The following is a 14,597-nucleotide window of genomic DNA, read 5'->3' on the forward strand; positions in this document are numbered from 1 at the left end:
AACGGGACAAAACCTGGTGTGGATCACTCTGTTTGGTTGACCTGGGGGAAGGTAGCAACCCTTGTGCGTGGAATTCTGTATAAGCGAGCTGTCTCTGAGTCTAATATTAAATGGTATGATGTCCATTTATGCATTTTTACAGGGATTGTTCTGGGAGGTGAGACAATGAAGTGATCATGATTCTGAGTTTATTAACATGTCAAGGGGCTGCCTAGGAGCCCTGAAGTTAACTGGAAGGGAGAGGAGGAAGACTGAAGATTCTCTTAGGATAGTTAAGGCCTTGTATTGGCCCTGCTCACATGGACCTCTGATGATGACCTACCACTGCCGTGTCCTTTAATATAGTCTCTATGTTCTTACTCCTCCTTTCCTCCAGTAGAAAGTACAAATCAACCCATCCTTAAAAACAGAATCCAAAAGGGTCCCACGATACCTAGCCGCATCCGTTGAAGCTCGACAATGACCTGAGCAGATCTGGGAGGCGGGTGATCCCTGCCTCATCCCCAGGCCCGACAGCAGTTCATCCACTCGCCCCCGGGGTTAGCTCCTCGCTCACCTCCCCGGAAGCTTGGCACTCCTCTTCAAAAATTGCTTGTTATGATTCCCAGCCATATCGTGTTGGAGGTCGAGTGTCCGGGTGGGCCCAGTGTACCTCCCCGGACCCCAAGATCAGGAAGGTCACTGCCGCCACCTCACTCAGGACACCCGCTCTCGCATTCTGGGGTACGCAGCGCTCTGCCATTGGCTGACGGAAGAGGCGACATAGGCGGAGTCAATCAGAGATGCTTTCAATGGAAGTAAAACCTGGATGTCTCAATTCATCCTCCTTTTTCTGGAGCCAGTAGCGACCCTAAATCAAAGGGAATTTTAGAGCCATTCTTCAATTAATGATGCAACAGTATGTTTGGGCAACCAAGTCTACAGGGTTTTTGTAAAGATTAGAGCCTGGGTCTGGCCAGTTAAGTCTGAAAAACAGCTTAATGGACCTGTTGGGAAGTTGTTTTTTTTTCTCAGTTTTTTTAAGACATCCCTTAGCTAAGTATTCTGATATGTGTATCTATAGTGAACTGCTTGTCTTCAGAGGAAGCAGAATTACTTAAGTTGCCTACTAGCGACAGGTGTTCTCTGATGACAGCAATTCATCATTGACACAAGCTTTTCCTCCTTCCCTTCTGGAGTTAAACTTATTAACTTAATTACAAAACTAAGCCGCACTGTACATTCACAGGAATTGCAGTGCATGGTCTGTTAATATAGTTTGCAGTCAGTGTCATTACAGAATATATTCCATATACAATTTGTGAATTCTTGTTTTCAGAGGACCGCATGCACCGAGACAGCTGGTTCCTCCCATTGGGAGGGGGGGGAGGGAGAAGAGTCCTACTTAGAAGCAAGGAATCTCTTTGAAGGGAATATTGGGAGGGGGCTGTGGAGGAGAGTCTCATGGGAGAGGGACCAAGGGTTTACTAAGGCTCATTTCCAGTGCAAAGGGTACAGTAGGCTTGTCCTGTGGGTTTCTTGCCTTTACCCGTGAGGTTTGCAGAAGGCATAATCTACATTTTTCAGCTCTGCCTTCTTGCGTCACTCGGCAGTGCCTCAGCTCCTCATTTCTTTCTCCTGCGAGCAAGAGAAGAAGGTGTCTTTTATTTTTCTGCTCCGCATCTGATTTATTCTTTTCTGGTTTTAATGCAATTTTTGAGGCTTCCCACTGCTCCAGAGGTTCCCAGAAAACCTGAGATAGCTCTGCCTGGGAGAAGATAAAGTCTCTGGATAAGAGCTGGGAGATCTACCTTTTCACAAGGAACCTACTTAGCCAGCCTACATTAAATTTATGTCAGCTTGGGGAGTGTTCCCCTGGCAGCTTGGCTCACCCCTGCTTTATCAGGCGCTTGAGTGCAGGCTAAGTGGCCCTGTGGTCCAGAGGACTATACAGCCCGAAGAGACATTTCCTTGGAGAAATCTACAAACTTGTCTGAACCAGAAATATTCTCCATAGTCCAACTGCAGTGGAGCTGATGCAGGAAAACCAACTTCAGTTCTCTGAGTATAGTTCATTACTGTGTATAGGAGACAATGGGGGGGGGATACTTGAAATTCAAAACTTGTAAGGGTATCTAGAGCTTCTTTTAGGATCACCCACCTCCAAAAACTCCCTGAATTTTTAAAACTTTAATTAAACTCTCCTCAGCTGTTTTTGGCGCTAAAACGCTGCTGCTGTGACCGTCTTAGATATCCTGATTTTATTTTAAAAGCTGCTATTTGCCTCAAAACACCTCAATTTGTTTAATAATTAATTTCTATGGAATCTCCAGCCCTTTTTATCCCTATATCATGCCAGCTTTGTCCTGGATGGTTGGCTGAGGAGTGTCCATGCACCATGTGCCGCAGGGCATGTGAGTGGGCAGGAGCGCTAAGCACTTAGCTTATACTCGTCTGGTCCCTCCAGGGTCCTAGAGTTTCAGGAATCTTTGTTTGTTGGGACAAAAGTCCCCCCTAGAGCCCTTGAATAGTGACTCTGTGGCAACGGCAAAGTTTAAGTAGGAAGACAACTCTGAACCCTACAGGTATCTGTTGGACTTTATGCCACATTGCAGTTACTCAGATAAGGCTTTATAACTCTTTAAAATGTTTAAAAAATATAAAATTATAAATAGCAAATAATAGCTGAGCCAATGAGGAAGCTCCATGAGTTTTAAGTATGTTGTGCACTTTGGAGTGCCACTTCTGAAGCCTATAGTATTATACTGTAGATTATTCTGCTCCATCTCACAGTATTATGAACTGCATGGAATGAAAAGTAGTACTGAATTCGAAAAAGTTGTCATATAAGGCATCCAACTGATGGCAGTTAAGTGCTCAAATGCAGGTATTCTACAGTAGAACAACAGATCTATTTTCAGGGAATGTCCCTGATTTGCCAATGCCCCTCCGATGGCCACACCATCTTTGGAGTTGCATGCAATGAAAGTTAGGCTATAAGTTAAGTGCTATTCCTAAAATCAATTATAGCACCACATTGATGCATTAAGGTATTGCCTGCATGAAAAAAATTAACCAAGACTGACGATGAACACGTCACCCCAGTAAGGACATGAAAAGAATTAAGTAGTGTCTTGGGCAGTGGTCTCAAACTCGCGACCCGGGGGCCACATGCGGCTCGCCAGGTACTATTTTGAGGCCCTCGGTATGCTTTATCATAATCACAAAAGTAAACTAAAACAGTTTCTTGATCATATGTCTCTTTAGCTATAAATTACAATATTATTAAGACTTAGCCAAAAGGAAAGATTTAGAAACTATAAAGCGTTTTATCTCATGCAAAATTGTCATTTCTTTAATAAGACATTAACTATTTTTTCTGAGCCTCCAAGTACCTACAAATCCAAAATGTGGCCCTGCAAAGGGTTTGAGTTTGAGACCACTGGTCTTGGGTGTTTGAGGTCTTGGCATAAATACAATCTCCAAACAGTTTGTTCATAACCATTTGCTTGATGAGTTAGGCATGCAAGTTATAGAAAAGGTTGTAGGACAGATTCACACGCAGCTCCTAATGACATGTTTGTTAATGCCGATAATTGATTATTATTGGCTAGTTAGTTTACACTTGGATCCATGAACTGCGTCCAAAACTTCACGCCCAACTTTGGGCACCTGGTACAGAATCTGGCAGTAAATGTTAAAGGCATTGTGAATATAATCTTCTCCGTTAAACATTTCTACTGTGAGACGCGTGTTTACGAAATTAGGAAAGTACATTTATCCTGGCAAAAACAAAAGTTGCATTTTAACATTTTTTGTGTTTTGTTCAGTTATACTTTTGAGTTCTCTTTACTACTACTACTAGTTGTCATTTCTATAGCACTGAAAGGCTTCACATGTAATAGTCCTACTCAGAAGAGCTTACAATCTCATTCTAATCATCTTATTATTTACCTGTCTTTGGATTTCACTTAAGTCTCACACACCATCATTTGCTTCATCTTTATGACAAAGTTTATAACCAGAAAAGGAGTTCATTGTCTAGAACAGTGGTCCCCAACCCTGTCCTAGAGGACCACTAGCCAGTTTGGTTTCCAGGATAGCCCTAATGAATATCCGTGGGGCAGATCTGCACTCCTATCATCTTCAGTACATACAAATCTCTTTCATTTATATTCATTAGAGCTAGCCTGAAAACCTGACTGGCTAGCTCCGGGACAGGGTTAGGAACCACTGGTCTAGAAGATGCATCGAGCTACTCTAACGTGAACAATAGATAAAATTCTATGGCATCTATGCACAACATTCAGCTGTATCTGCTTTTGTTTTAGTTTGAGGCTAAGGTTTGATGAGTACCATTCTACCCAGGAGATGCCAAGAGCAGAACCAGTTTTTGCATGTTTAATGGGTACTTCCTGTTATCCTCCCATCTCCCCAGTGACCAGTTGTTTGAATTGGCAAGGAAAAAAATACACAGCAGGAGACTATCTTTACTTACACCTTTTTTGTTGGTGATGTTTGCTTGTTTTCTTCATTAGACAACAGCAAATATTTCTGAGAATTGTTCACATATCCCTCAAAATAGATTTCAGTAACTTACACAATTAGGAAGCTATAAATTTGCAACTCATTTTTTATTGAAGTTTTCTTGAAAGCCAACATCTGGAAGTCTCACACATTATAAACAGATACATCACCATCTAATACAAAAGGAATCATTTTTGCAATATGAGATCACTGTAAAATTTGTCTTAACTTACACATTTAAAATAACACAAGTTTCTAATGCATGTTTCAATCAGTTTTCAGTAATATATAATATCTTCCACAGTCTTGTTGCGGATGTTGTGGTGTTCAACTCTAATTTCAACATGGAGTCGTTCCTTGCATCAGTCAGCAAATTCTTGAAGCTTATCCCTGACCACCGTCCTAAGGATCTGGACAAACTCATCAGGCCAAAATGTCAAGTTCTGCACTTCCCAATCAAGTTTCCGAATGTGAACAGGTGAGTGAATTGGATGCTGTCATCCACACTAAAAAAAAATGAGAGGGACACTTCTATAACAGACACTAACATTTATATACTGATTAAGGAGGAAATTCTAAGATGGCACGCAAAAATCTTTTCCTTCATCTTTGTTCTCCAACCTCCCAAACATGCAACTTCCATACCTCTGGGACTTATTCAGTGGTGCTCCGTGGTGTTCCTGTAGCATTGGTTCTGCGTCTCAAAATGTCATCTGTCCTCTACCAAAAGTATCACAGTACTACTGCCTAGGGGTCAGCCTTTCATATAAGTGATTGAAGGGAAGGGGGGGATTGCAATATGGAAGGGATTGGAGCCTGGGAATGGGGTGAAGTGGATGAACAGAATGGGGGGATTAGATAACATAACATAAATCTTTATTTATATACCGCAAAAGCCTTTCAGTTTGAGGCGATTTACAGGAAAAATAGCTGAGGAAAATGAGCGAGCTACAGCAATCGTAAAACCAGAGGGAGTTTTGAATGAGGAATAGAGAGAGGAAATTGGAAAGTGAGTTCATGGATCAGTTACAGTAGGTGGAGACCAACCCATATTCAGTGCCAGCACTCTTATAGCTAAGTGGCAAAAAGAAGAACACTCTTTTTATGCAGTCTTGTCTGGCCACTTAAATATATCTGCACTGGCACCAGCTCCTCCATGACTTACCGTATTTTCACGCAAATAACACGCACCCGTATAAAACGCGCACACGTGTATAGCGCGCAGAAATCACGATGATAAGCACAAAAACTTTGGTATAACGCGCTCACGATTATACCGCGCATGCTGCCCGACTCTCCGTTCACCCCCCTGACTTCCGTGCACTGCCCCGCCTCTCCGTGCGCTGTCCCGACTCTCCGTTCACCCCCCCTGACTTCCGTGCACTGCCCCGCCTCTCCGTGCGCTGTCCCGACTCTCCGTTCACCCCCCCTGACTTCCGTGCACTGCCCTGACTTTCCGTGCGCTGTCCCGACTCTCCGTTCACCCCCCTGACTTCCGTGCACTGCCCTGACTTTCCGTGCGCTGTCCCGACTCTCCGTTCACCCCCCTGACTTCCGTGCACTGCCCCGCCTCTCCGTGCGCTGTCCCGACTCTCCGTTCACCCCCCCCCGACGTCCGATTCATCCCCCCCCCCGGCAGGACCATTCGCACCCCCACCCCGAAGGACCGCCGACTCCCCGACAATATCGGGCCAGGAGGGAGCCCAAACCCTCCTGGCCACGGCGACCCCCTACCCCCACCCCGCACTACATTACGGGCAGGAGGGATCCCAGGCCCTCCTGCCCTCGACGCAAACCCCCCTCCCCCCCAACGACCGCCCCCCCCCAAGAACCTCCGACCGCTCCCCCAGCCGACCCGCGACCCCCCTGGCGACCCCCACGACCCCCCCACCCCCCTTCCCCGTACCTTTGGAAGTTGGCCGGACAGACGGGAGCCAAACCCGCCTGTCCGGCAGGCAGCCAACGAAGGAATGAGGCCGGATTGGCCCATCCGTCCTAAAGCTCCGCCTACTGGTGGGGCCTAAGGCGCGTGGGCCAATCAGAATAGGCCCTGGAGCCTTAGGTCCCACCTGGGGGCGCGGCCTGAGGCACATGGGCCCAACCCGACCATGTGCCTCAGGCCGCGCCCCCAGGTGGGACCTAAGGCTCCAGGGCCTATTCTGATTGGCCCACGCGCCTTAGGCCCCACCAGTAGGCGGAGCTTTAGGACGGATGGGCCAATCCGGCCTCATTCCTTCGTTGGCTGCCTGCCGGACAGGCGGGTTTGGCTCCCGTCTGTCCGGCCAACTTCCAAAGGTACGGGGAAGGGGGGTGGGGGGGTCGTGGGGGTCGGCCAGGGGGGTCGCGGGTCGGCTGGGGGGGCGGTCGGAGGTTCTTGGGGGGGGACGGTCGTTGGGGGGGAGGGGGGTTTGCGTCGAGGGCAGGAGGGCCTGGGATCCCTCCTGCCCGTAATGTAGTGCGGGGTGGGGTTAGGGGGTCGCCGTGGCCAGGAGGGTTTGGGCTCCCTTCTGGCCCGATATTGTCGGGAAGTCGGCGGTCCTTCGGGGTGGGGGTGCGAGTGGTCCTGCCGGGGGGGGGGGATGTATCGGACGTCGGGGAGTCGGCCGGGCAAGAGGGCTTGGGCTCCCTCTTGCTCCGATCGTGGATGCGGGTGCGGGTGGGAGCGCGTGCGAGTGGTCGTTCGGGGTGGGGGTGCGAGTGGTCCTGCTGGGGGGGTGAATCGGGCGTCGGGCGGGGTGGGAACTATGTTTGAAAACTTTCGTATACCGCGCTCACGCATATAACGCGCGAGGGGTATGCGCGGTAGGTAAAAACGCGTATAACGCGCGCGTTATATGCGTGAAAATACGGTAATCCCAGGACTACCCTAGCATGGTGGATTGGGATTGTGCAGTCTGAGCCAATATTCAGCCTTACTATACAATTATGTGCCGCTAAGTATCAACAGCTGGCTCACTTAGCAAGGTTTAAATGGACAGGAACCTGTTCTACATAAGAATAGCCTTACTGGGTCAGAACAATGGTCCATCAAGCCCAGTAGCCCGTTCTCGCAGTGGCCAAACCAGGTCCCTAGTACCTGGCCAAAACCCAAAGAGTAGCAATATTCCATACAGGGCAAGCAGTGGCTTCCCCCGTGTCTTTCTCCATAACAAACTTTGGACTTTTCCTCCAGGAAATTGTCCAAACCTCTCTTAAAACCAGCTATGCTATCCACTATTACAACAATCTCTGGCAATGTATTCCAGAGGTGAATGAAAAAATATTTCTTCCTATTGGTTTTAAAAGTATTTCCCTGTAACTTCAAGTGTCTCATAGTCTTTGTAATTTTTGATGGAGTGAAAAATCGATCCACTTGTACCCATTCTACTACACTCAGGATTTTGTAATCTTCAATCATATCTCTCCTCAGCCATCTCTTTTCCAAGCTGAACAGACCTAACCTTTTTAGTCTTTTCTCGTACGAGAGGAGTTCCATACCCATTATCATCTTGATCGCTCTTCTTTGAACCTTTTCTAGTGCCACTATATCTTTCTTGAGATAAGGAGACCAGAATTTAACACAATACTCCAGATGAGATTGCATCATGAAGTGATACAGGGGCATTATAATATTCTTAGTCTTGTTAACCATCCCTTTTTAAATAATTCCTAGCATCCTGTTTGCTTTTTTGGCCGCCGACATACATTGGGCAGAAGGTTTTATTGCATTGTCTATGATGTCACCCAGATCCTTTTCCTGAGCGCTAACCCCCAAGATGGACCCTAGCATCCAGTAACTGTGATTCGGCTTATTCTTCCCAATGTGCATCACTTTGCATTTGTGTACATTAAATTTCATCTGTCACTTGGACGCCCAGTCTTCCAATTTCCTAAGATCTGCCTGCAATTTTTCACAATCCGCATACGTTTTAACAACTTTGAACAGTTTAGTGTCATCTGCAAATTTAATCACCTCACTTGTTCCAATTTCCAGATCATTTATAAATAAGTTAAATAGCACTGATCCCAATACATATCCCTGTGGCACTCCACTGTTTATTCTCCTCCATTGAAAAAAATGACCATTTTACCCTACCCTGTTTTCTATCCGATAACCAGTTCCTAATCCACAACTGAACTTTGCCACCTATCCCATGACTCTACTTTTCTCAGGAGCCTCTCATGAGGAACTTTGTCAAAAGCTACCCATTTAAAGCATGCTAAATTTTACCACTAAGTAACTAACAAAGAATTTCTATGGCTGAAAGTTCCCTGAGAGTCTGTACCTATCATCTTAGAATACTAGTGAGTTTTGCCAGTACATTGTACCTCTGGCAAAGACTGAAAATGCTATATCTAAATTTAAATCTATTGAGCATATGCCTTTTAATTTCATTAGAATCAGCAGATGGTGGAGGTGGAGTTTAGGATGAAGGAGGTCTGAAGAAAAATCACTTTCAAAGATCTTTAATTCCTAAATAGATTGATATTTTTGTTATTTGTCCCGTATACACTTTGTGAGTGTATGTTAAAAATAAGCTAATAGCAGTTATACATACTGTAATTGCAGATTTTAGAAAATAGTTTTCTTTCAAAAAGGCCTTTTTCTTTGCAAAAATTATTTTTACTTATTACATATTTTTGTTATCAGAAAGAAAACACCCTTTTTCACCTTTCAGGAAATCTTGTACTCAAGGTGTTAAGCTGGCTTGAGATAGCTTAGCTATACAACTGACTGGGCTGCTAAAAATGAAAATAAAAGTATCTGTATTTATGCTGAAAAAACATGGTCTCACTAAAAGTCAGAAATAACATGCTGAAGATAATTCTCTAGATCAGTGTTTCTTAAACCTGTCCTGGGGCAACTCCAGCCAGTTGGTTTTTTAAGATATCCCTAATGAATATGCATGAAGCAGATTTGCATGCCTGTTAACTCTCTCATGCATATTCATTAGAAATAACGTGAAAGCCTGACTGGCTGGGAGTCCTCCAGGACAGGTTTAAGAACCACTGCTCTAGATGCTATATTCCATCTTAACACAAGAAAACAGGAGATGGTTACTTCCCAAAACTTGGAAAATAGAAAACAAACAATGAAGGAAGACTCTGGTGCTTAATATCCTTTATTACTATATCGTGACTCGAAACAATCGTGTTTCGGGCCAACCAGGCCTGCCTCAGGAGTATATCAGTAAAAAGGTATGATATATAATCATAAGAAATGCACTAATTTCTTTCTCTAACACTGTAGCAAATGGCTCAATGAGCTGGCGCAGCGTTTCTGGAAAAGCTTGGACCCGTATCTGGAAACCGCACTATCCTCCATGGGAACATGAATTGAGACAGGCCCGGTTGGACCGAAACACAATTGTGTTAAGTCACGATATAGTAATAAAGGATATTGAGCATCAGAGTCTTCCTTCGCTGTTTGTTTTCTACATTTCATCTTAAAACAATTGGATAATTGATAATTACAAAAGTAACTAAGTAATTTTTAATGAAATAAAATCAAGTATAAGGGGTAAAAGAGGAAATGACATGTATAAGACTGTACATGAACAGGTTTCTGAAGGAGACCAAGGGGAAAAAAAACTACCAGATTCAATTTGTAGTTTAAACATTCAAGGGCTTGGGAGTTCTTGGCATTCTGCTAACTGCTAGAATACCAACCAAGAATCTCTCCAAATTACATGTGACTGGCCATTTTATTAGGTTTATGACATCACCTAATTCATTATTAAATATGCATATTTAGTACAATAGTGGGAGTGTGTGGTTCAGTCTTGGCACCATGAGGTTGTGGGTTCAAATCCCGCACTGCTCCTTGTGACCATGGGCAAGTCACTTAATCCCTATTGCCCCAGATACAATTAGATAGAGTGGGAGCCCACTGGGACAGTTAGGGGAAAATTCTTGAGTACCTGAATAATTTGTAATCCGCATAGAATGGTAGGATATATATAAAAAAATACATCTTCCAATTAAATTAGAACACAATTATTTTATTAATATCCAGTGATAAATTGCAAACTCCATCAAAGTTCTTTTGGTTAGTTTCTTTCACATGACTTCTTGTCAATCTTATTTCATTAAAATTTTTCCTAGCAACAATCTATTAACTTAGCTATCACATGCTATTTAGTTTTGCTCCTGTCAGCAATAGAGGGTATGTTCTATTTCAGTGCATTGCACATCTTGTAACAATGTGTTCATTTAGGGCACACTGACCTGTTTCCTGTTCTAGGACTTACGCACGTCCTCTATTCTGTTAATGAAACTAGATGCAGCTGGGTCAAAGCCTTTAAGCAATCACCTTACCAGAAATACTGAAATGGAAGCTTTTCTATGTCATTCAGCTTCATCTTTTATTTATATATATATATTGGTGTCTTTCTCCAGATTTCCCAGGCAGTGGATGTCTCACACTTATTGGATTATGCCCCCCCATCCTACTAATGTTTCCTGTTTAATACTATTATTGCCATCAAGACCTACAATAGGTTATAATAAATTTTTATTAGGACAGGTGGGAGTAGTTATAGCAAAGATAACCGGGAAAGGCAAAAAAAGGTTGTGAGAGCTGCAGTTGGACATCAGATACACAAGTATTGATAGTAGGACTTTATGGTAATCACAGTAAATGCCATAATTAGTTGTGATTAAAAAATAATAATTGCAGCTAATATAATTAATTGCACTGCAGTGTCTCCCCCCAGCACCCACCCCTCGTTCCCTCCCTCCTTCATAGCTATGGCCTGCTCTGAAGTTTTCCCATCCTGCAGAAACAGAAAGTTCTTTAATTATGTAATTAATTGCAATTAAACATTTTAATTGAAATACATCCCTAATTCGTGTAAATTCAGCCAAGGTGCAAGGGTAGAAGAAAGAAATGCCTTAGAAAAGATATAAGCTTTGTTGTTCCTTAAACTTTTGAGAGAGTATTCTGAACTGAGATCAGGTAGAAGGGAGTTCTTAGGGTAGATGCCGTGATTCTGAAGCAAGAAGATCTAGCGGAGTGGGACTGAATTTGAAGATGGGAGGGGACAGCTAATAAAAGTTGATGGGCAGGGTGAAGGAGGCAGCTTGGGACATATGGCATCAGAAAACTATATAAGGAGGACAGTCAACCAGTTAGTATTTTCAATGGTATGTGGCAAGTAATGGGGAGCCAGTGCTCCTTTACAAGCAATGGAGAAATGCTATTGAAAGTAAGCTTTGCAGGAGTACGTTTGTATGATTGAAGCTATGGGCTCCTTTTACAAAGGCGCGCTAGCTGTTTAGCGCGTGTAATAGCGCGTGTTAAACCTCTGGACGCGCTAGCCGCTACCGCCTCCTCTTGAGCAGGCAGTAGTTTTTGGCCAGCTCGGGGGTTAGCGCGTTAACCCCACTAGCGCGGCTTTGTAAAAGGAGCTCTATGTTAAAATTGGAGTATGCTTTGCAAAATTGAGTTACAATAAGACAAGACATCACTAGGGAGTGAATTAATAACCGTGGAGGCCGAGAATCATAAAGAGAATATATTGCAAGGCCACATTTTATCACAGCTTAGTGAAAGAGCCTGTTAGTAAATAGGGTTCATAGGGCTTCTTTTACTAAGGAGCAAAAATAGATTTAGTGCACACTAAATGCTAAGAAGCCAATTTGATTCCTCTGGGCTTCTTAGCATTTAGCTTGCACTAAATCTATTAGCACATCTTAATAAAAGGAGCCCTTAGGAACGGATTCTACAATAGCTGCTGAAAAGCGGTGGTAGCCGCCCTATCACCGCCTAACTTAATTGGGTTTAAGTGGCGCGCTAATTGGTCACGCCATGAAAACCCAATTGAAATCTCAAAAGTAGCTGCCACTATATGTCCTCTGGGACCGACACCTAAGGCCCTGGCAGCTAGCGGTTTGTAGTGACGCTGAAATGCGGAAGTGGGTGTGATTAGGGTCAGCATCGGACTTAGGTGTCACTATGCACCACTGGCCTTAATTCAGGAAGGACCCTGGGTGCTGGAAATGTAGACCCTGGCCTACATTTCCGACACCTAGGGGTCCTTGAGAGCCCCGATTCTTGAAGTGGCATCTGTCAGCGATTGACACACAGCAGGCGCCAGTTATATAGGTGCCTACCATGGCAGGCGCCACTTACAGAATCAGGGTCTCAGGGTCTAATATAGGCCCCCTTTTATCAACCTGTGTTAGGGTTAAAGCTGTGATAAAAGCTATCACGGTTAACACAGCTTGATAAAAGGGGGCCATAGTAGGGATGCCTTTTCTTTTTTTTGTAAAATATTTTTGACTTATCCTGTCACTAACCCCCTCTTTTACTAAGGTGCTTGCTGATTGGTCCGGCGGCCCCGCCCCGCCGTGCTGCCGGACCAATCAGCAAACAAGGCTTTCATCTGTGTACGTGCTGAGCTCACTGCTCAGCATGGCTATTTCCCGCCGCGACGCCGGACTTGTAAGCTGCATGCCTGCATCGCCAGAATTTAGGTAGGCTGTTTTCATCCCCGTGGGAGTCCTGTGGGCCAGGGGGCGTCCCCGTGGGAGTCCCGTGGGTCAGGGGGGCATCCCCGTGGGAGTCCCGTGGGCCAGGGGGAACAGGGAGACAGAAAGAAAAAGTTGGGGGAGAGAATGAGGTCTGGAGGAGAGGAACATACAGGAGGCTGAAAGAAAGGAAGAAAGATTGGATGCACAGTCAGAAGAAGAAAGTGCAACCAGAGATTCATGAAATCACCAAACAGCAAAGGTAGGAAAAATGATTTTATTTTCAATTTAGTGATCAAAATGTGTCTGTTTTGAGAATTTATATCTGCTGTCTATATTTTGCACTATGGCTCCCTTTTACTAAACCGCAATATCGTTTTTTAGCGCAGGGAGCCTATGAGCATTGAGAGCAGCTAACTGCATGATCCTGTATATAGCATTAAGATAAGAAACAATATATGCAGTGTTAGATTTGTTTTATAATGGTTTTGCGGCTCCAAGTTTTTTTTTCTTTTCGAAAACGGGTCCAAGTGGCTCTTTATGTCTTAAAGGTTGCAGACCCCTGGATTAGTGTGTGCTAATATGCAGGCATTATCATTTAGCACACGATAATCAGTTAGTGCACCTTAGTAAAAGAGGGCCTACCATATATACTTGAATATAAGGTGATCTGAATATAAGTCGAGACCCCCATTCCCCCCAAAAGGTGGGAAAATGGTTGACTCGAATATAAGTCGGGCAGCTTAATATTCTATTTAATATTAAATGTCTTGCCCTGCCAGGTTCTGCACTCAGCCCCCCCTTCCTGCCAAGTTCTGCACCCAGCCCCCTTCCCTTGCTGCCCTGCACTCAGTCCCATTCCCTACCAGGCTGTGAACCAAGCCCCCCCTCCTTGTCAGGCTCTGAATACTGTCCCACCTTCCTTCCCTGTACCCTCTTCCCCCTAAAAAGAGCCAGCCTCATCAGTGATGTCACAATGGCTTGATTGTCCCTTATTCCCCTCTGCCCTCTAACCCAACCAGCAGATTAACCATTCCCCTTAACTTAAACCACCTAGTGGTAGGCCAGGACAGGAGGGATCCCTCTCGTCTCCTGCCCCGGCCGACACTAATAATTACCACCCTTCCCTCCCTCACGTACCTGTTCCCTGGTGGTCCAGCGTGTATCCTGCGCTGAAATCCTGAAGATTGTAAAGGTAGTAGCCAGCGGCGCACCCGAGCTGGCATGCAGGAGCGAGCTTTTTGTGCTTCCGGCCGGCCCTGCACCAGTCCTTGATAGGCTGTCACAGGATTCGCGGATCCCTCCTGTCCTGGCCTAAGGCAGGCCTGCAGGAAGTCCGGGAGGGTTTCAGGTGGTCACTGGGGGATGACCCAAATATGAACCGGGACCCCCATTTTTAGGCCAATTTTTGGCCCCAAAATCCTGGTTTATATTCGAGTATATATGGTAAATTTTAGTTTTAGAAGCTATAACTGTGTCATATTTGATTTGCAGTACCTATTTTTTTTTGCTAACTGAGCCTATTGTAGCCTTAATCAGGTTATAAATGAGATGAATATTTACATTGCGTTCTATGTACAATGTACTATTTTTATTACTATATTGAGTTGTACTCTTATAATACATTTCAATAAAACTTG

At 44.6% G+C, this 14,597-nt stretch overlaps 1 protein-coding gene across 5 annotated transcripts in view; it reads left to right on the forward strand.

The window, feature by feature from the left end:
- Positions 1–14,597, forward strand: part of GTDC1 (glycosyltransferase like domain containing 1) — a 395,866-nt gene that overhangs the window by 193,047 nt on the left and 188,222 nt on the right. For all 5 annotated transcript variants that reach the window (XM_033946584.1, XM_033946585.1, XM_033946586.1 and 2 more), the window contains exon 4: positions 4,811–4,984. In XM_033946584.1, the coding sequence (XP_033802475.1) occupies positions 4,811–4,984 (174 nt within the window). The remainder of the gene's footprint in view (positions 1–4,810; positions 4,985–14,597) is intronic.

The sequence above is a fragment of the Geotrypetes seraphini genome, chromosome 5 (assembly GCF_902459505.1).
Source record: "Geotrypetes seraphini chromosome 5, aGeoSer1.1, whole genome shotgun sequence".
Lineage (NCBI taxonomy): Eukaryota > Metazoa > Chordata > Amphibia > Gymnophiona > Dermophiidae > Geotrypetes > Geotrypetes seraphini.